We start from the raw sequence: 27038 nt of genomic DNA on the forward strand, positions 1-27038 counted from the left end.
TTATCTTAGTTATTTGACCATTTGGCACATATTTTTTCTTAATCCTTCTTAGTGAAAGTATTACTTTAATCACATTTGGTTTGAAAGATAGTTGGCACAACATGCCTAGCACCACAGATCTGGGGATCTCCCTTTTGAAAAGCATCCCACAGTTGTCAAGGGACACCTCAGAAATTTAACTTCATATTTGCTTCTTCATACAACTACTCCAAACTGGCTAAGTGATACCAGAGAGGCATTTACCTTATTGTAAAGGAGTTTAAATAAGTGCAAATATCAAAGTTATTCTAAATCTAAGATTAAGCAAATACTAGCAAAATGAAGTGGGAAAGTCTGTCATGTCACAGAACCACAGTCAAGTTCTTCTTCTTACCCCTGTGAATATTCAAAGAAAGGGTTTGTGCTGCAGGTTAATGACTCTTACCTACCCCGTTCACCAGCAGAGGAAAAAGAGGTAAATTTAATGAGTTCATAAATCATTTGAGTAAAAGCTGATGTTATTGTCTTAGAGTGGACTCAGCACAAAATGTTTGTTTAAAACTTCTGGTTCAGGTACTGATTCAATAGAAACACAAAAAAAATCCTTACTTTTTTTGGATATCAGCTTTGATGCTAACTCTAATAGTTTAGTAAAAACATCTTACGAGTATTGTATAAGAATGATTTTTCAGGATGAGTACAGATTCAGCAGAAACAGGAATGGCAAGGGTAAGGTTTTGAGTTCCATCCTGACTCATAATGACTGTAAAGAGTCAAATAATTACTCAGAAATAGGCAAATTAAGTTGGTATTAATAGAGAGAAAATGTCAACATTTTTTATTTTGACTTGCTAGTTACACTAGTGATCTTGTCCTAGTTCTAACCAGTTCACCTAGAGTCACTGAAGATAATATAATGGTAACACATTATTAAAATAGAAACAAACTGGAAGATTCCCTGTATCATTTCATTAGTTTTTGTATTTCACTTATTTTTGTCCATTTTTTTCAGTTATACTAGTTCAATAAAATCCTCTTGAAGCTATGTAAAATGTCCAGGTTATATTAAAAGTTGGCCAACATAAAAGAGGATGAAAATTTTAAAAAGCTTTAAATCTATTAAGAAAATGCTGGAAAAAAATGTCTTAAGTTGACAGAAGTCCATACCTGACTCATGTACAACAATGAAAGCTTTATGTTGGCTCCAAACATTGCATGATGTAGGTCATAGGCAGAGACCCCTTCATAAAGCTGGTGAAAGCTGAAAAATTGTGGTTTTGTTTTCTGAAAGCTTATTAACCATTAAAATGACTTTCCAGTGTTTGTTATTTTGATTCATAAAATAATATAAATTGAAGGCTAATGTTGCTCTTTCATAAACTGCTTTTCCCTACTAATATTTTTATTTTCTTAATGTTAACTGGACTGGCAGCAGCAGGCATAGCTAATCGATAGTGTAGTATTTTATGTAGATTTAAAATAATATTTTTAAAGTTATTATTAACTCTATTCATACTTTAGAATTTATGCCTATCAACTAATATTTATTGAGGAATTATTATGTATTAGAGACCATGCTCGTCCGTCTTATACCAACAGTGAATTAGACAAGCTCAGCCCCTGCCTTCATGGAGTTTTATAAATATTAGATAAATTATTAAAAGTATGATGAAATCTACTAAGGATGTTGTGGGGACTTATGAAGGACTACCTATAAAGGTAATTTTACAGTTTCAGTTCAGATATGTTGTTCGAGTTCATTTTGGAACATCCTTAAAACTTAATTTTGAAACCTAGTCTTTTCTTATCAGGTTGCTCAGAGTGAGCTAGTCTTTTGATTTTCTCCTTTGGGAAACCTACTTCAGAGCTGGTTGATACTAACAATTATGCTTTCAAAAGAAATACCCATACAAGAAAAAAAATAATAAAACCAAAAACCTGGAATAAGAAATCAAGTTATAATTGGTGTTTCATAATGAAAAAAGAGGAATTAAAGCTTCACAGATTAATTTGGAAAAAATAGTAAAAGGCTGGAAAGTTCTGCCTACCTTAGAACTTTCAAATCCGTGCCTTTATAATTGCTTGTATAAGTTATGGTTTTCTTGCAAAAATAGTTGTGTCTTTCTGCCTTTCAATTATACACTTTTTGAGTACATGGTGATGGTGTCTTTGGGATAGTGCCTGACACATAGAAACTACTCAATAAATATTTGTTGAATAAGTGAAAGAATAAATGAATCCTTAAGATTTCAAGAACTGAGTTCATTTGATATTAGAATTCTTAGAAATATATTTTTAAGTGGATTGTTTTGTAGATATGGAACAAAACTTAGTACATTCAACTTATATTTTTTCTACACTGTGAACACTTCTGAAGCCTGTATTTTATCTTTAGTGGCCCACCCTGCCTCTGACATTGAAAGTATTGGATTTCCAAAGATGACCTTTTGGGTTACCCTAGTGTCAGTAAGTGTTTGTCATTAAGTCTGACGCCCATCTGTGCTGACTTTTGGAAAAGTGTATGCACATGGATGTGCGCACATACATACACTTTTAAGTGTTTAGTGCGATGTTAATTATCAGTTTATTTGGTGATTGCTAATAATAGGTTAGACCATTGACCTTCCGTGTAAGATGGTCATCAGTTATTCAGGTTAGATTGTGAAAGCTGGGTAGAAACTGATTACAGATTTAGAAAAGGGCTGTTTGACGAACGGTGAGGGAAAAATAATGTTTGCTTGTTTGGTCAGATTAGAAATTTACTACCTTAAGATAAGTCACTTTAAGATACTGCTTATTGAAGTATGGTGTGACTAACCTTATCTAAGCTTTTTTTGCTTATCTTTATACCTGTCAGTAAGACAAACTACAGAGGCACATTGGTTGGTTATTTTCCTTGGTGAAAGAAAGAGTATGTTTTTTGAAGTTTCAGATTTACTTAGGGTAGTATTTTAAGGTTTGGATTTTGGTTTTTCCCCTCAATATTTTACATCTTTCAAAAGAAAACACAATGACTTATTGATTCTAACACTTAATAAACATTTATGAAATGAATAAAATAGCAAAAAACAGCCACAGCAGACTGGCTGATCTATATTCATAACAGATGATAGTTCTGTGACAGTTGGGTTATTTTGAATTTGGAAAACCATGAATTTATCTTAATTTTTTAAATTTAATTTTTATGTGCCTAAGAAGCTATAGAAGATAGCCTGAAAGTTCTTCAGATTCACCTAAATGAATCTCAGTACACAGGTGTTGAATTATAATGCTATATACCTGAAACTTACATAATAGAAAATAATAATAATAAACATTTAAAATTAAAAAAAAATGAATCTCAGTTTGATCTTTTGTAAGGACACACACATTTTGTTAATAATACTTATTGCTGATATCAAATATTTCTGAAAATATCAAATATTTCTGACAATATCAAATATTTCTGACACTATGATTTATAAAACAGTTTATATTATCCCATGTAATCATGGTTAATATACATTTTTTCACAGAGGAACTTAGAGATTCTGTAATACATCAAAGGTAAATGGCAGAAATAAAGATCCCAACCCAGGTCTTCTGATTGGATTTTTCCCTATACTTCTTTTGAGTTCCATAAGTAAATAAGTTTTGATTAAAAAAATAAGATACACATTTCAAAATAAGAGTTCAAGTCATCACATTTCTCATGTATAACACTATTGGGTAATACATTAGGAATATAGCAAACTATAAGGCATGGCCTCTAGCTGTTGGGTGTTCATAATCTATTTGGGAAATAGGAGATATATATAAAAAGAATAACAATACAAGATAGTATGTGGAAAATGAGTGGTTCAAGCTATAAGCCCTATAGAGAAAGGAGAGATTGCTATGGATTGGAACTACTAGGGGTGACTGAAATGACTGAAATGGGCTGTGCTGATTGGAAGACATTTAAGACAAGGAAAGTAAGGAACAAAAAAGGAAGATGTAGGAAGCCTGGAGCCCTTGGAATAGTTTATATTCTATGGTAGAAGGTTTGTGGGAGGTATGGTCAGAGAGGCAGGTGAGGGTCATGTTGTAGGGAGATTTGAATGTAGGACTAGGATCTTAGGACCTTATTTTATAGGTGATGGGGAACCACTCAAAGTTTTTTGTTTGGATATGGCATGTTGTAAATAGCATACATTTTTTTTCTGGTCTAAGGACCTGAAGATCAGAGCCTTCTTCTTTCAGTAATTTAAGAGCTAAGGAGCCATTGCCATGAATAACATGTCTCAGGACATTAATTTTTTTGTGTGGGAGGGAGGTGGGTTCGGGGGCTGGAGATAGGTGTATATGTTTGGCGGGGGACCAGAAGGAGAATGGTGACAATCTCCATTACAGTTCCATAGACTCTTTGTGTATATGAAGATATGTATATTATGAAGAAGGAAAAAAAATCCATAGATATGAGATAATAAAGAATTCCTAATAAAATTAATTATAAATCTGAAAAATGATTTTTTAAAATATCAATATTTAGGTGTTTAATCATCAGAGACTTAAGTTTACCAGGTAGTTCAACTCATGGGGCTTAGGCAGTTTAGCCAACAGTGTCATTTCACTTCAACATTGAGAGCACCCAGGAAGGCCAACACTCTGCCCCTCTCATGTCTGAACTACTGCTGCCAAACTCCTACAGTTCTTCTGTCAGATGAGAAGAAGTGTGGCTTTCTGTGGAGCCTCGTTTTACAATAACAAGGCTTGTGTGAAGATTCCCCATTTTCTAGAGGCAGTGAAGCTAATTAGAACTTGAAATTCATCCCACAGCTCTGCCAATCAGTATTTCAGCTGTAGTAAGTTAATTGGCAATAGTTTTTTCTTTTCTTTCTTTTTTCTTTTCCTTTCTTTTCTTTTCTTCTCTTCTCTTTTCTTTTCTTTTTTTAATTTCCTGGAAATGGTGAAAGACACATTGTTATGACAAAGGGACTGATGATAATATTAAAAACTGAGAATTCTGGTTGTGGAATCTCAGAAAAAATCTCCCCTGTCAATATCAGATTCATACTCTTCTGCCTGGATTTGAAAGCTTGCAAATTTATTTAACATGTCTCTCTATCTTCATTTTCCTTCCTCTCTTTACCTGCTGCCCATACTTATCCAGTCTCATTTCCTGCATCTTTTTCTCTCATGAACACTCCTCCAAACAGGCCACACTCCTTCTCATTACCCTTTGAACATTTGTTATTCTTTCCAACTATATTCAAACTCTTCCTCACAGCTAAAATGAGTATGTATTACCTGGTAAACTTAATATGAATTGATTTTTTCCCTTAAAAATGGCATACAAAACTTGAAAGTGAAAACTTTGTCACCATTAAAAATATCTAGGGTTATGAATAATATAGACATTTTGGAAGTTCCATATTTGGCTTTGTGTAGATATAGTTCAGATCTCTTCTTTTGTATATAAAACAGCTTTGCTTGTTTCAAGATCCAGAATCATTGTTCAAGGTATCCAGAGTCAGAATAGAAATAAAGTATACAGCCTTGAGACCAAATAGAATGTGAGGACCAAACATCAGCAGAAGTAGTGGAGAGAGGTGGGATGGCTTGAAATTTGAGGAATGCTCGAGCTGAGCAATTTAACACGTAGGTACCAGATGTTTGGAGTAGCGCCTCATTTTCCTGGTTACTGGCATTGCAGTGTGAAGAGGAAAGGATAAGATGGAATGTTTTCCTTTTTTAAAAGGCTGTATAATTATTATCAAAACTTCATGTTAAAGACATATATATTAAGTGAAGCTATTACAATATGATTCGCTATTGCATGTATGTAGTAAACTGAAGGGAAAACTGTTTCTCATGGTGCAAGCACAAACCAGAAAAGATATATTTGGTTTAACCAGTAATTAAGCTTATATGGTAGTCATTTTTCCTTACGGCAGTGTTACAGAGAGCTACACTGTAACTGTAAAGAGAAAGGAATAAAAATGGTGCAGTAAACTGACGTGAAACTCTTGGTTATACAAAACTCTTAAGTTCTTTGTGGTGCATAATGGTAGCCACCAAGAAGTTTAAACTGTAGGAATAATAATAAATTATCAGATTAGGTTTTCCTACATATACAATTATCAGCTAAATACTTATTAACAAGTAAAGACAAAATAATTCATGAACTTGTTCTATAAGCTTGAAGAAGTTCCAGCTGTGTGTCCTTTTAGGTGTTCCAGTCACCCCCTCATATAAAATGTTCACTTTTGACAAATATAAAGATTCCTGAGGTAGGAATGGCAATTTTTCCTGGCATCAGGCAACAGTAATCATCCAGAGTTCACAACTAGACACAGAACTACTTGAAGATTTAGCACAGGGCATCATCTCTAAGAGTAAACAAACCGCATTGGATTCTTATAGCCTGTTCATAAAATGGTGGGGAGTATCTCTAAAATACTTTAGCCAATTTTTGTATCTTAAATGCCTTTATTTTTACTCATGAGAGCTCATATGCAATATTCATTATGCACATTTTCATACATTGTTTTCACCAATAGATACACATTTTTGTCGTTCAGTATACTAATTAGTAAATCATCAGTTATTGAGATGCAAATAAAATAAGTGCCTCTAGTAGCCCCCTCAAGTATATAGACTTTATTATTAGAATCCCAGAAAACTACTCCTGGTCCGTAATTCTTGAGTAGATGCCACACTCTTACTAATACACACCTTTAATCACATTGCATTTTAAAGTAAATTCTAGGCATTATAACAAATAATATAACCATTTGATGTATAAAATATCCTGTTGGGTGCCAATGCGTAAGTTGTTATCCGGAGTTTTGAAATGAATGGCAGAACTTTTATGTAACTTTATTTTTTAAAAGTTCACCTTACCTTTTAATTTAAACTTAACATTCTTCCCTCATAAATGTCCAACATGTCATTAAATGCAATCTTTCTCCATTTTACAAGTCTATCTACAGTTGAAGCATCCTCTAACTCTGATAATTTTGCTAGTTTTATTCATAGACAAGATTGTACTTTGTTGATTGCTTATGTGATTGAGTAAACCCCGTGTAAGAGCTGACTGGGTAAGAAATCAGAATTATCTTCCTTAGTCACCTCATAGCTTAATAAAAATCAGGGAATCATTCAGCTGGAATACGTTCAGAGAAAAAACCCCTTTTTATTTACCTTTCTTTACTCCCAATACATTTTTAGAGGTTAATAAAATAATGTATAAGAAATCTAATGGAACTTACATGTCTTAATAACTTAAGCAGCTTTGGAAAGTAAAATATGCTTTGATGAACATTCAGTTAATATTTTATCAATAAGTAATTTGCCTACCAGGCAGAAATATTTTTTAATTGTCATAATGATAAAATATAAAAGCAAAAGCTGTGTGATTTGGGCAAGTTACTTAACCTCTCTAAAGTCTTGGTTTCCTTGTAAATAAAATGAAGTTAGTAAGTACTTCACAAGGTTAAAGATTAATAAGATAATATTTATAAAACCCATAGCAAAGTGTCTAGCACATACATTCTCAAAAATGGTAGTTATTTCCAGGGAAAAAAAATCAAAAGAAGCATTTCAAGAGAGTGGTCAGTAGTGTCCAAGTGATATCAGGTCACTCAGAGAAGCCTGGACTGCACAGAATGAGAACTCAAAATGCAGACTTTTCTTCTAGAATGTGATACATGTGTGCCTGAACAACTACTCACTCTGCAAATTAGCACACTAAAATTAATAGAGCTTATGGGGGAAAAAAGTTAAGTTTTGGGCAGAGCACTTAAAGTCTATGCAGCTTTACATTGTTGTTGTTAGTTTCTCCAGTTACAATCCTAATCAAAACATTAACTCCATTAAATCTCTAACAACATTTGCACCAAGCATCACAGTTGGCAACCCTTTGCATCATCATACTTCCTCTTAAACGGAGGAGATAGGAGGTATTGAATGCATTTGATTGCACTAGTTTCATCAAAATTAAACATCTGATTTGAGATACAGGGAGAAATGTCTTCACAGCTCTTTAGGTATAATTGCAGCTTCAGCAGAGAGCTTAACCTTTGAAAAGTATAGGGTTCTTGACTCCACTAAACCAGCCCCTGTTTGTGCTAACGGGATGGACTTGTATAGGATTTTTAGACACTCATCTCCACTTTTTAAGGCCTTTATACATTGCTAAGGTTTTTCTCTTTAATTGGGGTGAAAGCTTGCCCCTGATCACTTTTAAACATTAACAAGCTGGAAAAAAATCATATGAACCAACAGGACATCCAGAGTCCACATTATACTGATATTGTTCATGATTTACCAATAGCAAAGGAGCTCTTCTCTTTTACAGAAACATGTGTTATAGAGAATATACTGTGTATTGGATGGAACAATGAATATTCTGAACTCTCCTAAAGCTCTTGGCAATTAAGTTTTTCATAGAGAATAAAGGAATATAAATCAAGCCTGTTTCTATTGTTGCTTCTGTTTCATGTATATCAAACATTTTTCAGGGTAATTTAATGGTTTAGCCACATTAGAGACATCTGATAGTATTTTCTTACATTTTTCTTGTGCTTATTCCCTACAGTTGGCTAAAAAGTTTATGAAAATTATCTCTGGATCTCTAGAAGTCCCCATTCCTGCTAACAATTACTGTTTTGCTGTCAGTTTGATTCATTATTCCCATAGCAGTATCCCCCCCACCAAACACCTTTTAGAGGTGCCTCTAATTCAGTTTTATCTATGCATTTGAGAAGGTTGTTGCTCAAGATAGGCAAAGACCATTTTGATCAAGTTGTTCCGTGTGTACAATATACTTCAGATTTTATATTGGTATTAAAGTATTATATACTATCTAACTAGCTCACTTCACCAAACCTGAATAAATAAAAAAAATAATTTTGCTATATTTCAATGTTGATACTGTGCTCAAAAATTATATGCATAATTTTGTTTGGTCACATTTTTATGTGATTTTATTTTAGCTGCTGTAAGAAGAGATGATTCCATTATTTCAAGTCCTGATGTCACTGATATTGCACCAACTAGAAAGAGGAGGCAGCGGATGCAAAAAAATCTTGGGACAGAGCCTAAAATGGCTTCTCAGGAGCATCGGCTTCAAGAAAAGGAAAAGTAAGTCATTTTATTCTTTGTCAAATAGTGAGATGACATTTAAAAATCTAATATATAATCTTAAAATTATATTTTTATTTCTGAATTTACTTACAGCTATTTTTAAGAACAAAAATTATGATTTTGGAAATTGTAAAATGTTTGAATCAATTTATTCTCTGGTTTTTGGGTAATTCCTATTAATATTTAAAGCAGAAGTGCTAAAAATATAAGTAAATTTTTTTTCTTGTGGTTTTTATGGATTAATTAGAAATGGCATGTAGGATACTAAAAACATTAGAATCCAGCTTGTGTTCAGTAAAGAACTTCGATCGAATTTACTGCTTTAAAGAGACTCATAGAACATTCAACTTAGCCACTTGATTTGATTATGCTTGGTATTTTTTCAAGTAAAATATCTCTTTGTAGTAATCTATTTATTTCTATTAGATTTTGGAATTATAAACTGTATTTTCACTGTTTTTCACTTTTTGCTTCAGACTGCCCTCCTTCAGTATACATCCCAATTTAGTTGTCATATGTTGAGGTGTTGGGATAACTAACATTTCATTGCAGTAAAACAGTCTGCATTTATACGGAATATTATCAGTTGAATCCAAAATGAATGTACAAATCATTTGTACGTGTGTGTGAGATATATATATATATACCCTAAGATTTTATTTCTTTTTCTCTAAACTTTTGATTAATTTAGCAAATGGTAGTTGAACAATAGCCTTGTGACAGATGATATTACAGACCACTGGTATTCAAAGTATGGAATGAGGATCTGAGGGTTCCCAAGGCCCTTTGTGACGATCCACAGGGTCATCCCTTCTTCAGTTCCATAGCTATGTGAGGCCAGATTTTCTTCGTATATTTTAATTAAAATAATAGGTCATATCTGTTTGAGTGCAGAAGCTAATGAGAATCTAACTGTTTTCATTCAAGCCAGCCATCAACAGATTTGCAAAACATTGACCTCGCAAGATTTTTTGTTTGGGAAATATAATGATTTTTGTAAAGAATATGTTATTCATGTTATCATATACTTGGTTTATTATTATTTTTAAAATATTTAATACATATTTTAAGTTTTTTCTCAGTTTTTATTTTGAATATGGCAAATACAGTCCACATGAATAAAAGTTCTTGAGATCCTCAAGAACTTTTGAAAGTGTAAAGGGGTCCTGAGAGCAAGAAGTTTTAGGATTCTGTTATAGACAATGAGGATGCCAAGACAGGCACAATCCATGCATTCAGGAAACTGAACCTGATAGGAGGGAGTTTTCAAGTTTCTTGCATAAAAGTTTGCGTTGTACAGTTAATAGTGGCATTGTTTTGTTGTCTGTTTATCATTGGGTTTTGAGTTTATAGTTGCATTACCATGGCTTATTAACCATTATATCCCATTAAATTTAGCTAGGAAGCCTGACTTCATTACTTGTTTTCAATTCTAAGCATATGCTGGATTTCAAACATTTCTGTCAGTCTCTCACAATGGTATTTCCTCTGTATCTCCTGCAGTAGCCTCTCAGTAGAATTTACATTCATTGTATGACTACCACATGATTTCACATTGTCTAAGGAAATGCCCAGTAGTTACTGTTGTTTGTTGAGAACAAAATAATTGTAGCTATGGCTTTCCCTCATTCATTCATTCATGTATCATTCTTTTAACATATGTTTACATGCTGAGCAGACTTGACACAGTCCCTGATGTCATAAAGCTTAGTCTACGTGAGAGAAGACAAACATTACTCATACGATTACATAGATATGAGGAGTACAGTAGTGGAGTAGAGAGCAGAGATTTAGGCAGAGGAAACAGCCTGTAAACATGCGCTGAGGTGGACTGTGTGAGGGTGATGGCAGTGGAGGGAGCAAGGAAGGGAGGGCTTGCGATGAGGCTGAAGGCTGCTCAGAGGCCAGTCCAAGCTGGGCTGTGTGACCCTTGTTAAAAATTCAGCCTTTTCTCATGTATATGATAGCATTTCTGGTTCTCACATCGCAGAGGACTTTTCTTCTTGTTTTCCCTACCCTTTGATATTGCTTTTTGACTCTTATTAAGGGTTATCAAAATATTAGATTGACTAGAAATCTCTGATATTTTAGTCATTATTGTGTCTTCTTAGATATAGTCATTTAAAATTATCTAAAACTATCGTCCTTCCTTTCTTTTTCATTTTTTAATTCTGCTTTCAAACTGCTGAATGTTGTACAGTTTTGGATTCCCAGTAGTAAAACTTTCATTCTTTTGGAATACAGGAAACTAGAAAATTGAAAACATACTGAAACTTATGTAGAGTACTCACAAGGATAATAGCCTAAATTGGCATGTGTTAGCAGTCCTGGGGTGCAGAATTGTACTGACATTTTGCCTTTTTCTTTGGTAAATATAAATTTTTTTCAGGAATATTTTTAGATCTTTGATGATCTCCCACTTTTAGTAAGACTCTGAAATCCTTGAATCTGGTACCTATTGATAAATATTCATTAAAAATTTCAGTGTGACCAATCCACACAATATGATTATACTTGGGGAACCCTCATCCTGTCTGTCAACTAGCATCAACACTAAGAGTTATTATTCAACATAACAATGTACTATACATTCCTTGCTATTTACTATCTTACATTACTTGAAATTATGATTTGTAGAGTTGTTTGGTATGTCCTTTTAATTCTACATATTAAACAAAATGAACCAGCTGACAAAGACTACAGAAACTGTGAACTTATTTTCATCCTTATATACTTTATAAATATCATCAAGTAAAATTCTGAGTGTAAACAATGTAAAATCACTTTCTATAAATATACAATGGCATGGACTTCCCTGGTGGCGCAGTGGTTAAGAATCCGCCTGCCAGGGCTTCCCTGGTGGCGCAGTGGTTGAGGGGACACGGGTTCATGCCCCGGTCCGGGAAGATCCCACATGCCGCGGAGCGGCTAGGCCCGTGAGCCAGGGCTGCTGAGCCTGCACGTCTGGAGCCTGTGCTCCGCAATGGGAGAGGCCACAGCAGTGAGAGGCCCGCGTACCGCAAAAAAAAAAAAAAAAAAAAAAATTGAAAAAAAAAGAATCCGCCGGCCAATGCAGGGGACACGGGTTCGAGCCCTGGTCCGGGAAGATCCCACATGCTGTGGAGCAGCTAAGCCTGGGCACCACAACTACTGAGCCTGCACTTTAAAGCCCGTGAGCCACAACTACTGAGCCCATGTGCCACAACTACTGAAGCCCATGTGCCTAGAGCCCATGCTCTGCAGCAAGAGAAGTCACTGCAGTGAGGAGCCTGTACACTGCAACGAAGAGTAGTCCCTGCTGGCTGCAACTAGAGAAAGCCCATGCGCAGCAATGAAGACCCAATGCAGCCAAAAATAAATAAACAAAAGTAAATTAAAAAAAAAAATAGATATATATATATATACAATGACACAATATGTATTTAAATTAAATAACACTATATTTGGGCTTTATTAGACACCCAGCTTAAAGTTTTAATGCTTTATCATATAACATAATAATTGAGGAAGAATTTTCATTTCAATTTTTTAAATTTAAGAGCTCTTATTAATTCTTTCAACATCCTCAGAAAGCTAATATAATAAAAGTCTATTAATACCATTTTGTTGGTATGACATGAAATCATTATGGTTAGGTAGACTAGTTGGATTATTTTAACAAAATGATTAATCCAGTCATTATTCACTTATTTGTCTAAATTGAATCAACGTCCCAGTCTGTTGAAATTAGCAACCAGTTAACAAAGTCAGCCAATAAACAAAATGCTCAGTTTAAGTGATTTAATCAATACTTTAATGTCTGTTACTCCTTCAACTATTTCAGCTCATTTCTCCCTACCTACAAATTCTGCTTTACCTTCTTTTGGCTGTTCTGTTTCTCATTTCTGTAGATTTTCTTTATCAAAAGCAAACTACTTTTTTAAGAGATACTGAAATTTGTATCTGAACAAGGGACCTATAAATGAAAACTTTCTCTTAGAATCAAGGCTCCAGACCCTGGGAGAGGTGGCCAAGAAGAGAGCCAAACCCAAGTTACAACCAAATCATGTTTGTACTGGAGACCAAGACAAGGAGCCAAACACAGGGCTACACCGTGCAGACCTAGTTACCAAAACCGGGATATGAAGTTCTTATTGGAGCAGGAACAAGGGTTATCGCAAATCTCAAGCAACTCTAACTTAATTCTGAGCTCCTCCTTAAATGACTCTTGACTAGAAAAAGCATTAGCTTCTGTGGTCAAAGGAGCTGCTAAATATATAGGTGGAACAAAATGCCTCTAGCTCTGATATTTGAATAGTGGGGGGCAAGAAAGCTCAGACGTTTATTGAAGTTAAATGATATTGAGTACAGAATTTATTCTTTATGGTAACATTCACAGACTGCATTCTACAGAATTATATAGAAGGAGATCTTAATAGGTACCCCACAGAGGATTTCATATTCAAATAAGTTTAGAAATTGCAATTTTTAAATTCAGTTGGAATTTCTAAACTTATTTGAATATGAAACCCTCTGTGGGATACCTATTAGGATCTCCTTTTACATAATTCTGTAGAATGCAGTCTGTGAATGAGAAGGAAATCCAAAAAAGAGGGAATATATGTATACGTGTAGCTGATTCACTTTGCTGTACAGTATAAACTAACACAATATTGTAAAGCAACTATACTCCAATTAAAAATAAATAAATAAAACTAAATTGCCCTCTCAACAAAAAAAGAAATTGCTGCATACCACAGCTACCACGCTCCCTTATGCTCCAAACCCTAAAACTTGGAGATTTATATGTTAAAGGATCTAAAAAAATCCATAGTAAATAATTCATTTGACTTGTTTAATCATTTTTCAAAAGTACTCAAGCATAGCACTGTCATGCAGTCTGCTTTCCTCCCTCCCAAAAAGGGATTAGTGACATTCCAAGGGATAGCATTCTTTAGGGCCGTAGTTTGGGATACGAACTCTCAAAATTCTCAAACATTAGTGATTTTAAGTATATAAGATCCTTTCAACCATAATTATAGAGTTTTAGGCATTAAATGTATCTCAAGAACAAAATGTTAGTTTGTATATAGGACCTTCCTCCCCATCTCCCCACAATACTACTGCTTAGAAAACCTCCTACTTGTCCGACCAACTGCCCTTCTGGGAGCAGCAGGGTCATTTTCTAAGAGAATTCTAGTGATTGGAACACATTCGACAGCCCTAAAAGAAGGAGTTCAACATCATCTCAGCTACAGGATAAAATCATTAAAATAGTTTGGGCCAAAAGTACAAAAAAATACTTGTATAGTCTTTAGACACTTCTATGTAGTCTTTCTTTCTGCAGGAAAGCAAGTAAAAATATATAGGTTCACATCTCTTGTGTGAGGCACACAGACATGATTTAGTCTTCTTTGTGATGGATGTCTTCTGAAAACACAGAGTTCTAACACATTGTTCCAAACAACCTTAAAAATAATATCAAATTATAACTTTTCACAGATGTTGCTTCTTGAACTGTAAGGAAGAAGTTTTAACTCTGTGTTCTGAATCAACCTTTAAATGGTCCCATTAAGTAGTTGTGTAGCCGCAATATTTTAGGTGAGTGTTAGGTTGTAAATCAACACGTGAATCCGCACGCACATGTGGACTCACGCACCCCTACGTTGTTCACGATTTAATTAGCCAAGGTTGCACAATCTTATAGTCCATGTGGCTACACAGAGCAGGAAAAGGTGCAGCACATCTTAGCATAGTATTTCTTCACCTCCTTGGAGTGGGGTGAGGTACTACACAGCCACCACTGATACAATTTGTTTAAGATATAATCTTCCTCGACTCAGAAAAGCTCAGTCTTTCCTTTTTATTCTAGAAGCTTACAGCATCATCCTGGATGAAATTGCACAATCCATGCACTTTTGTTTAGAGGAATAATTATACACATCAGGCTCTCCTGGCTCTGCACCAAAGTTCTCATGTCTATCAGAGCCTTCCAGGGTCCTAGAGAGTCCACTTCCCCACTGTAGCCCAATTGCAGTCAAATAGAGTTTAAATAGAGTTTAAATCAGCTATATGCATATGTATATCCCCATATCCCCTCCCTTTTGCGTCTCCCTCCCACCCTCCTTATCCCACCCCTCTAGGTGGTTGCAAAGCACGGAGCTGATCTCCCTGTGCTATAGCTGCTTCCTACTAGCTATCTATTTTACGTTTGATAGTGTATATATGTCAGTGTTACTCTCTCACTTCATCCCAGCTTACCCTTCCCCCTCCCTGTGTCCTCAAGTCCATTCTCTTCGTCTGTGTCTTTATTCCTGTCCTGCCCCTAGGTTCATCAGAACCATTTTTTTTAGATTCCATATATATGTGTTAGCATACGGTATTTGTTTTTCTCTTTCTGACTTCAGTCTGTAGGACAGACTCTAGGTCCATCCACCTCACTACAAATAACTCAATTTTGTTTCTTGTTATGGCTGAGTAATATTCCATTGTATATATGTTTTAGAGTAGTTTTAGGTTCACAGCAAAATTGAGTGGAAAGTACAGAGAGTACCCATGTACCTCTGTCCCCACACATGCACAACTTCCCCACTCTCAGCAACCCCCATCAAAATAGTACATTTATTACAATTGATGAACCTACCTCGACAAATCATTATCACCCAAGGTCCGTATTTTACAGGTTCACTCTTGGTGTTGTACATTCTATGGATTGGACATATATATAATGACAAGTATCCACCATTGTAGTATTATACTGAATTGTTTCATTACCCTAAAAGTCCTCTGTGCTCCACCGATTTATCCCTCTTTCCCCTTAACCTCTGGCAGCTACCAATCTTTGAAATATCCCCTTAGTTTTGCCTTAAGCAGAATGTGTTATAGTTGGAATCATACAGTATGCAGCCTTTTCAGATTGCATTCTTTCACTTAATATACACCTGGGCTTCCCTGGTGGCGCAGTGGTTGAGAGTCCGCCTGCCGATCACGGGGATATGGGTTCGTGCCCCGGTCCGGGAAGATCCCACATGCCGCGGAGCGGCTGGGCCCATGAGCCATGGCCGCTGAGGCTGCGCGTCCGGAGCCTGTGCTCTGCAACGGGAGAGGCCACAGCAGTGAGAGGCCCGCGTACAGCAAAAAATAATAATAATAATAATATACACTTAAATTTCCTACATATCATTTGATGGTTTGACAGCTCATTTCTTTCTGGTGCTGAATAGTAATCCATTGTCTGGATGTACCACAGTTTATCCACTTACCTACTAAAGGAATCCATTTATTTCTCAATAAAATGAGGTTCATTTTCTTTGTTTCCCAATTGTAAAAGCACCGCATGCTTATCTCCCCCGCAAAAGCAGAAAGTATACAGAAACAAAATGGTAGCTAGGAAATGCATAATCCCACCCACACGGAGACCACCGCTATTAACACCATGGTATTCTGTATATTTGCAGATCTCTTCTCTTCCACACTTTACGTGCAAAACAAGGCTCATACTGTTTATGATGTAGCCTGCTATTTTAATATTTAAATATGTATTTCTACTTTAATAGATACATTGCTTCAACATCATTTTATACTTATAGTGTCCCATTGTGTAAATGTATCATAATTTCTTTAACCATTTCCCATACTGTACATTTAGGCCTTATCCACATTTGTACTATCACAAAGAATGTTGTATATACTTGTACATAAATTTGCACATATGACTGATTGTTTCCTTAGTATGAATTCCCCAAAGTGAAATTACTAGGTTAGTAATGTACTTATTAGGTATATGTACTTGTTAGTCCTTTGTTATGTTTTGACAGAGTTCCTCCAGAAAGCTATCATAGCTGGTACTCCCACAAGCAGTGTTTGCCTTTTGTTCTTTTATTTTCCAATTCATTCTGATCATTGCCAGGTCATTTTAATCGTTTAATCAATAAATAGTATCTCATTGTTTAATTTTTGTACCTAACCTTTAGAGACATCCTTCTTCTCTGGCATTTATTGATTATTGACATTTCATCTTTTGTTTATTACCTATCCATAACCTCAGCTGATTTTCAGTGGAGGTCTTTGTCTCCTATTGCTTTATATCTAAGAGTATTAATTTTATTTTACCCAGACTATCATTTGCCTTTTAATTTTTGTTAATGATATTTTGTATTTACATAAGTTAGTAGTTAATCAAATCCATCTATCAATAATAATGATAATATTTAACATTCACTGAATACTTATGTCCTAGATACTGTGCTAAACCCTTTATATATGCCCTTTATATGTCTCACTAAACTATACCCATTTTATAGATTAGGAAGCTCAGTTCTAGAGAGATTAGATAACTTGCCCAAAGACAATGCTACATCTGTGATTTTGAATCTAGGATCATCTTATTCCAAAAACCATAGTTTTTAGCTACTTTATTATACTGCTTCAATAACTAATATTTAATACGATTAGTGTGCGCCAGGGGTTGTGTTAAGCACTTAAATTCCTTTAATTCATTCATTTAATTCATACAATTCTTACAGAAACTCAGTGAATTAAGAGCTGAGTAAATATCAGATTCAGTGACTTTCGACTGTTTGTTCAAAATTTCTACAATATCACAGTAGAGATAGAACTGCAGCTCTGTGAGTACAAGGACTGGTTCAATAATACCTCCTGCCTGCCTTTCAACATGTATGTGAGGGTCAGATGAGATCACATGAATGAAAGCACCATCGAAGTAGGAAGCTCTAAGACTGTGATACACTGTTATTTTTAAAGCACTGTTTTCCCAGGGCTTTTGGCTAAATCTTGGAAATCTCTTCCTGAAAAGGAAACTTTGTTTATGGAGTCTTTAAACCTGTAGTGTTTCCTTTCCTCATAATTCTTATGGAAATGAGGATTGCCCATACCTTTCTCAGCAAATCTTCTTTCCTTCCAATTAGCAGTCAATAAGATTATATTGAAGGAAAATAACACAATTGGAAGACCGGGTTTTAAAAGCAGTTGATAATAAGTAAGTAAATAAATAGATAGATATTTACATTATATATATGCATTTGTATTCTATCATTTTGTTTCATTTAAAATTTAATTTCAAACTCATTCAAACATTTACTCATTTTTTACAGTTTATTCATTTGCATCTGCCAATTTAGAATATGGTAGTTGACCATCCTCTTCTTTCAAAAAGAACCTATTTTCATGTTTATACCTTGATTGCTTTTTTTTTCTAATTTAAACCGCAACATACTTGATGTGTGTGTGTGTGTGTGTCTGTGCGTGTGTGTATTTAATTTTCATGGATAATATAATTTATCAGATTTAAATATCTAATTCTTGAAGGTTTTTAGTAACTGAACTTTAAACTTCTCTAGTGTCAAATTAGGGACATAAAATGTATGTGCAATTGCTATATATTTGCTTTGGTCATCATTAGCAAACCTCATTTTTTATACAACTTTAATTTTATCATAATGTTTATCTTAGTTGCAAAAGTAAACACAGTGGTGGTTTTAAAATGAGATAGGTTTTTATTAACTTCACTGTGTGTTTACCTAACTCTTCAGGCTGCGGCTCTCACTTTCCTTGCTGCATGTTTTGATTAATGGCCCCCTGGACTTGTTCCAGAATATACTGATTATGGTCAGTGCATTTCAAAGATGATTTATTAGTTGTGTTTGCAACTCAAAATAATTAAGTAAAGATTGATCATATGCATTATTATAGGTTTGCCAATAAAATCAGCAGTTACACTTTAAGATACCGGTTGCCTGAGTGGACTTTTTTAGCTATACAGAAAGGACAAAATATTAATATTTTTAAAAAACATATTCAATATCAACCACAGCTTTATGACCTTTTAAAGCATGATTATTAAATGTGTCCAAAGTTTAGGCTTATAAGTACATGCATTTTAAGTTCTTTTTTTAACATAATTTCAAAATAATATGTTTCAATGGAGATTACATAGATGTTTAAATAGAGTATTTCCATGTTTATAGCTCACCCTGGGAACAACCTGTACTACAATTCCCTCAGGCTATTACATGCATTTAGATTTCAAATTACTGACAGACTTGGATTTCTGTTTTAAAACAATTTTAATAAGAAGCTGTTATAATCTTTCTGTGTTTTAGGTAAAGGGAATTTATCACATATTTCATATATACTATATTTCTGTCACTTGAAAGACTTTCTCACATAAAATTTTTCCAAATTTCACTTGATAATCATTATTATTTCAGGCATTTTAAGTACTCTACCAACACAGAATAATGTGTAAATATTCATTATACCTGGTCAGAGGAGTTATTAATCAAAGGAAGTGACTCCCTGTTCATAATTTATAGTTTAATATTCAAAGAAAGAAATAGAGGTGCATTTATTTTTTATTATTTGGCATACTGTATTCAAAATTTACATTTTAACAGTGAAATTCTATAACTTAAATCATCTACTATGATATATAACTAAATGTTAAATAGGTATTTGTTCTGTATTAAACATCCTGAAATGAAATAAAATGGCTGTTTCATGTTCTAAACTTGTGTGAAGGAAATCGAATATGAGGATAAAGAAACAAGAAATGAACAAACAGAAAACCTAAATAAACTAAAAGTATATAACTATTCATAAGTATTATTCAAGGATTTTGTTCAGTTTTGGTAAATCATTATGAAAGGACAAAGAATACAGACATGCTTTGTTTAAACATCATTATTAAACGTTTTTTCAGTAAAATTTTAAGACATTGTTTACTTGAAAATCTTTTACAATAATTTTGTTTCTAAGTAATTCCTTAAATTATAATTTATCAGTGAATTGAATAAGGCAGTGTTATCATTACCAGCATTATTGAATGCTGTCTTCTGCATACACCACTTCTAGAAATACAGAATAAAGACTGTGTCTTCTACAATCTTTGTATAGGAAATAAAAGAATGAAGGAAGATTAATCAATAGTATACATTTATCTTTTCCTTTTTGGCCACATTATATTTCCTGACAGACTATCTTTAATATGTATATAGCTAAAATGTGCTAAACTCCATAATAGGTACAAGAAGTTTGAAATTTCAGAGAAGGGAGAGTTGATATTCCATTCAGAGGACAATGGAATAAGCTGATGTGATAAGATCAGAGAAGACTGGCTAGAAGAAGGTGATATTTGAGTTTAGCTTTGTAAAGTAAATGGGGGTGTCTATAGACAAAAACTGAAGAAGGATAATGCAGAAACTGATAATTGAATCCAGGCTCCCAATTCCCCTTCTTTCTTTTAGTAATAGAACCCGTTCTGCCATCCCATGCATCTGCATGTTTTAACAGGGCACATGGCTCCCAGCCTAGAGGATACATTTCCCAGCCTCCCTGGCAGTGAGTTATGGCCATGTGACACAGTCCTTGCCAATAGGATGTGAATGGGAATGATATGTACAATTTGGGGATCTTGCCCATAAAATGATTTGACATACATTCTTGACAACCCTGTCTCTTTCTCCCTTCTCAGCCCATCTTCTACCAGGCATTTAAAGAAAACATCCTAGGAGATGGTAGAGTAAAAAAAGAGGAAGAATTGTGGTCCCTGGACAATCTCATGGGGCAGGGCAGCATATCCACCACGGACTACCCACTACCTTTAGACTATTGTGTGAAAGAGAAATAAATGTCTAGCTGGATTGAGCCATGGTGCTTTTGGGGTCTGTTTGTTACAGAAATGAAATATCTCCTGACTAAGAAGGGCCTTCCTGTCAGAGGAACAGAGTGCATAAGTAAATGTGTGGAGGAAGAGTCTGGAAGATAGGGAACCAGTGACCTTATCATGAGATGCAGAGAAATGTGAATAAAACTAGCGAGGTAGATGGAATTTGGTACTTAAATGCTAAGCTGATTTATTTGGACTTCTTTTATGAAAGCAGCAAGGACCTGTTAAACATTTTTAGCCAAAGAATATCATAATGAACAGTATGTTAGGAACATTTCTTTGGAAACCATACATTTGATGGAGGGAATGTTTACAGATTGGCAGTGAAGCTAGGATATTACAGTAGTCCAGGAAGAATGATCTAAAGAAGAATAATGATTATAGGTGTGAGCGTGATTGAAAAAAAGGGAAGGGATGGATTGAGAAACACTTAAGGTTGCTATCCTCTTACTATGGAAGAACTGGGAAACCTCATCAGTTATTGAAAGCTATTTGTTAAACATTGTCTTTATAAAAGTAAGTCATCTGTCTTACTTTAGAAATCAGCCTACCGCAAAAGCTGGATAAACAAAACTTGGTGGTCATGGGCATTGACTTCCCAGAAGACTGGAAAAGTTTTCTTTGTCAGGCTGGGATATTTGTACACTCAAATATATAGACATATACTACACTAATTTTATATTATTTTACTTCTTTTTATTCAATTTTTTAAAATTAATTTTTAGCATATAGGAAAGTATTTTAATCAGTAAACTATGTCCAAGTCACATTTTAAAAAATTATTTATTTTTGTTGTTGTCCAAGTCCCATTTTTAAAAAAGTTGTCATTCTGGAATGTGTACTATAGCCTCTGAAAGCCTTCCTTGATGTAGGTGGGGTTCTTGTTAGCTCCAATCCCAGGAAGTATTCCTTTTGGACATGTACTTTCATTGCAATCTGAAGTTACGGGATTTTTCTTGCTTGGAGATATATTCTACTTATGGACTACAGAGAAAATCAACTTTTTCACTGTCACAATCTGTTATGGATATAGTGCTGATTTTATAAAGTGTTTTGCCTAGGGCCAAGATATATGACTTTGTAGGAATTTCCAGACTATAGGGGATAAAATAGGAATTGTACTCACAAGTGAATTTGGCAAACTAATGAAGTTATGAGATAATGATATAAAGCCAAACAGACCTATATATTCAGAAACCATGAAAATAATACTTTTTAATTTATTGAGGTTTATTTTTGGTTAAGCAATAAATAGCACCATATAAAGCACAGAAACCGTTAAAGAAAATATTTCATTTGTTTTCAACTGCTATGTGTGCAAGTAAGACAAATGAACATCTCCATATTCTTACTGAGTAATAAGATGGTCTTTCAGTCTAAAGTATACTTTTGGAGTCTTCCATATAAACTGTTAGGAACATACACCAGTAACTTCTAAAGGAGGAAAATAACCCAGCACAGGAAAGAAAACTGACCATTACAGATTATCATTAGATATGGTTATAGGCCTCTGTCTTTTATATCCTCCTTAATATAGGAATGGAGTACCTATTATATATCAAGCACTGTGCCTGGTGCAGGGCTACAGCACCAAACAAGATAGAACAGGTACTTCGCCTTTGGAAGGATATGATATAGTTGCAGAAACAGATCAGTAAATAATTACAATCCAGTGTGATAATGAGGCCATGTGATATGAGGTCCAGATACATTTGGAATGCCTAATTAAAATGAATACTAGAGGTAGGCACCAGTAACACAAAGGAAAAATTATTACCTTTTTTCCGTTAACCCAGGATGGACATGCAGATAAGTGACTGCAAATAAGAAAATATATTACATTTAATAGTATCATGCTCTGAATGACCTTGCCCCTGCCACTTGAACTAATTGTGTGATTCATTCATTTGTTTAACAAAGATTTGGGGGACACAGGCATATACAGTCAATTCTCATTCACAGTAGTTATGTTCTATAAAGTTGCTGGGGACACTGAATTAACAAATACTGTGTCATTGTCTCTAGGGGTAATACAGGGTTAAGTTCCTGGAGCCTCTGGTCACATTTTTGCCAACCAATCAATACATAACCTGGTTTTATGTACATTTCTGTTTAAAGACACCATATTTGATATATATTGTTGATTTATTAACATTGAACTCATGGCCAACAGCACTATAACTCATGCTTGAATGAAGCTTATCTAACACACAGATTTTCTCCTATAAGGAACATCATAGCCTTCTTGTGATTGGGAACATTAGGTAGCACTCCAGTTCTATGCTTGGGGGCCATTTAAAAAAGCAAAATCTGCAATAAAAAGGGCAAAAATGCAAAAAAAGGCACTAAATACACTGCAAAAAGGACACTTGTGTTTACAAGTATGAGCGGTGAAACTGGAAGATGCTAACCTTGTTCCACCTCAGCTGGGCACATGTACTTCAGGGACTCAAATTTTTCACTTATCCATGCATGTGCATGTCTGCAAATGACTGAGAGAACACTTTAAGTATTGATTTGAAGGTTGGAAGTTAATTTTAGCTAGTAGGTGAATTTGGAATTCATGGATAATGAGGATTGACTGTAATTAGTATTTAAACCATGGGATCAGAGAAAATTCTGAACAAAGGATACCCATGACTGAGCCTTTAGAACGTTTGTTTCAGGATTTGGGGATTAGGTTCTACATATATCACCAATGAGAGGCCAAGCTCTGAGAAAGGGGGACTATTACGTAGGAAGAAGATGAGGTGATTATGATTTAATAGAAGCTAAAAATATGTTTCAAAAAGAAAAGATCAACTCTCAACTGCTACTGAGTAATCAATAAGGACAGAGACTCTACCAGGGTCTCAGGGGGAGTTTTGAGACAGATGACTAATTAGAGTGGAATGAGGTGAGAATTAGACACACAGAATATGGGTAAAACTTTGAAGGAGTTTTGCTCTAAAAATGAGCAGACTAGTAGAGATGTAGCCAGAGAGGGCTGTAGGCTTGCTTGCTTGCTTGCTTATTTAATATAGGGAGTAAGAGAATGTGTTGTTATGCTTTTGTTAATGACCAAATCAAGTAGAAAATAGTGATCTTGACCAAGTTATTCAACATTTCTTGGCCTTAGTTTTTCTTTCTAAAAAATGTAACCAGACAAAATTATCTTGATTTATTTTATATGTAGTGAAACACCATATTATAGTGATTTAGAGTATGGATTCTGAAATCCAACTGCCTGGGTGTGTGTTTTAGCTTCACAACTTACACAACCTGTCAGCTTGTGGACATCGCACTCAACCTTTATATGCTTTGATTTCCTTATCAGTAAAAAAAAAGGGGTAATCATAGTGCCTACCTAGATTTGTGAGAATTTTTAGATAGTGCGTGTAAAATGCTTAGCACAGTGCCTGGCACAAATACTAGCACTCAGTACATGTTAACTCTTTTCTATTTATCATCATTTTTATCATCTATCTCTAATATGCTATCATCTGTGAATTTCATGTTTATATCACTTGTTCTTTCAACTCTCTGCACATACTCTATAGTATATACATAGTGTGGAAATGTCTTCCACCATTTTCTATAATACATTTATAAACAATGATAATTTCTATTAGTGAACCAGTAGGAAGTCCCATATTTAAAGCAGGACTCTTTGGAGGAGATAGTTTTTCTAATAAAAAAATTATTCCGCAAATATTTGAAGGCCTAATATTTGCCAGGCACTGTCTTAAGTGATATAATAGTGAACAAAACAGAGTCCTTGCTTTCATGGGGCTGAAGTCTTAGTTGAAAAAGAGAAATCTTGAACTCATCACAAATTTCAATTCCTTTTTGAAGTCCTATAGCATGTGTCTTTGAAAATTTAGAAAAGCATGTCTTAAAAAAAAAAAGGAAAGGAAAGGAAAGATTTTTGGAAAGAAACAAATGTCAGAGGAAGAAGGAGAGGGAGTAAAAGGGAAGAAAAGAAAAAGGGAGGGAAAGAATCTCAGTATGATAATATGTAAAGGTTAAAAGTTTATTTTTCTGGTTGTCTGGAGTCTTGTGTATATCTGCCAAATCCTCCTTCAGAAGTTTGCTATTAATAATTATTTTTCATGCTTTAAACATGCTGTCATTTAAAAAAAAAATCATCTTCTAACTCTAATCTTAAAGTTACCCGGTCAGTGGTGTTCGCTAATATGTCATATATATCTCATCTCAGAATTCAGGCCCACATTTATTGAGTACCAGGCACTGTACCATTCCTTTTTCTCAAGGAGCTAGCAGCCAAGTCATATAGTTAAAAAGATAATTTCTACATAATATAACAACTTTTAAAATACAGATATACACAGGCTACATATAGGAAAACAGAAGGAATTTTATTTAGCCCTTTATAATCAACTGCTGACTCAAATGTATTCCTGAATTATGTTTCAGAGGTAGTATTATACCTTGTCTTTTCAGTGAGCCCACCTGAAATTTTCTTTTTGTTAAAGTCACCTGAAACTTTGAAAAATCTTGTTTCTTTTGGCATTTACATTATTTTATTTCGTTTTCTACTGTCTTTTGCACTTTTCTTTAAACTTTATAGTTATTGTAATTCTGTTCTTTATTTAAAATAATTTATAACCATAAGACATCCAATCCAGTGACTCATTCAGTCTGAACTTTAGAGATATCATAGATCACTGATTTACTCTAAGATTCTTAAATTTATTACTTATTACACTCCCATTTGGATTTCAGGCAATGAAGGGGACGCTATTGTGCATGATCTAAAGTAGCAGACTGTAATTCTTTTCTTCCTACTATTTTATTTTCATTTTGCCCACTTGCTTCAGATAATTATTGTATTAGTATTGGAATAGAATTTATTATCTAATCCAAAATATATGGTCACGTAACCTTTATATAAATATTTTGTGGGACAAAAGTCTTACTGCTTTAAATGAAAGCCTGTTTCACATGCCAATGTCTACCTGTTAGCCCTACTTCTTCTGCCTTCTGTGTCATATGAGATATTCTACATTAAAGTCACTCATATAGTATAGTGGAGTTGTGTTCTCCAACTATATGACAGCTTATGCACATTCAACATACACTCTCCATTCCCCTCTCCCACCATAAAAAGGGGAGGAGGAGAGAGAGAGGAAAAAGAACAATTTAAATAGTTCGGGGCATTCTACTCAAACATGCCCAGGAGTGGATGTCAAGTGGGAAACATATCTTCTTATCCCCTGTTTTCTCATTATCCTTCCATAATATGAGGAGCACATCTAAAGAGAAACCTTTTTCATACAACTGACCACTAAACACAAGATAACTACTTCACAAAAAGCCATTTATCAAAATAGCAGGAAAACCCCGTGGTGCTGGACCAATTGAAATTGGTATATCGTGATGGAGTATAATATTTTCCGAAGAGTTTTTCAGGATAATATGATTTTCACATTAAGATACCATTAAAACCCATACCCCTAACTATCACTCCATTTAATTTGGAGACCATTTCATCTTCTGAGTTTTCTCCTCTGCACACTGGAAGAGCCTAAGTTTATCAGCACTCCCCAAGTATAGCATGGTTTTACATGGGCAGTCTCTTGGTTGGGGTTGCCTTTCACTGAACGTGTATAGTTTGCCAGTGTTCCATTAAAGTCGTGTTCCCAGAGTCCCCTTATATTTCAGATGTGGTGTGATCTATACAGAGAAGAATGAGACACCACACTTCTGTTAATATAGGATGTTCCGTTGCTGTTACACCTTTTATTCTTCAGATGTCACTAATTTTTTTTTTGAAAACCTATTTAAAAAGATAAGTATGAATGCCTTGAATTTCCTAAACTTCAGTTGTGCACGGGCCACCATTTGGATTTGCATTGTATCTGAGTTTCACTGCCTCCTTCCACGAGTTTTGCCACTTCTTGGTAACACTTTCACTATGAGTTAATTATTGATTAAATCACTTTACTTTTTAAATTAAATAAGCTTATTTAAAGAAGAAGCCACACTTTATCTTAAATGGAGGACCAGTATCACTTGAACGTAAATGTAAAATTTCATACAATATAAAGTTAATGAATACAGTAAAATGTGATCGTTATCTGAAGGCTCTGCACCTGTCTGTGGTTCCCTCTCTATTAAAAGGTCTACCAGGGCTTCCCTGGTGGCGCAGTGGTTGAGAGTCCGCCTGCCGATGCAGGGGACACGGGTTCGCGTCCCGGTCCGGGAAGATCCCACATGCCGCGGAGCGGCTGCGCCCGTGAGCCATGGCCGCTGAGCCTGCGCGTCTGGAGCCTGTTGCTCCGCA

At 34.7% G+C, this 27038-nt stretch overlaps 1 protein-coding gene across 4 annotated transcripts in view; it reads left to right on the forward strand.

Annotated features, from left to right (window-relative positions):
• The window catches only part of XRCC4 (X-ray repair cross complementing 4), a gene marked incomplete at its 3' end in the record, with an annotated part of 279876 nt that overhangs the window by 154373 nt on the left and 98465 nt on the right, over positions 1 to 27038 (forward strand). For 3 of the 4 annotated variants that reach the window (XM_082651921.1, XM_082651922.1, XM_082651920.1), the window contains exon 7: positions 8937 to 9084. In XM_082651921.1, the coding sequence (XP_082508047.1) occupies positions 8937 to 9084 (148 nt within the window). Of the gene's footprint in view, positions 1 to 8936; positions 9089 to 27038 lie in introns of those variants that run through there. The other variant, XM_082651923.1, reaches the window with a different exon arrangement.

The sequence above is a fragment of the Grampus griseus genome (genome assembly GCF_964374135.1).
Source record: "Grampus griseus genome assembly, chromosome: 3".
Lineage (NCBI taxonomy): Eukaryota > Metazoa > Chordata > Mammalia > Artiodactyla > Delphinidae > Grampus > Grampus griseus.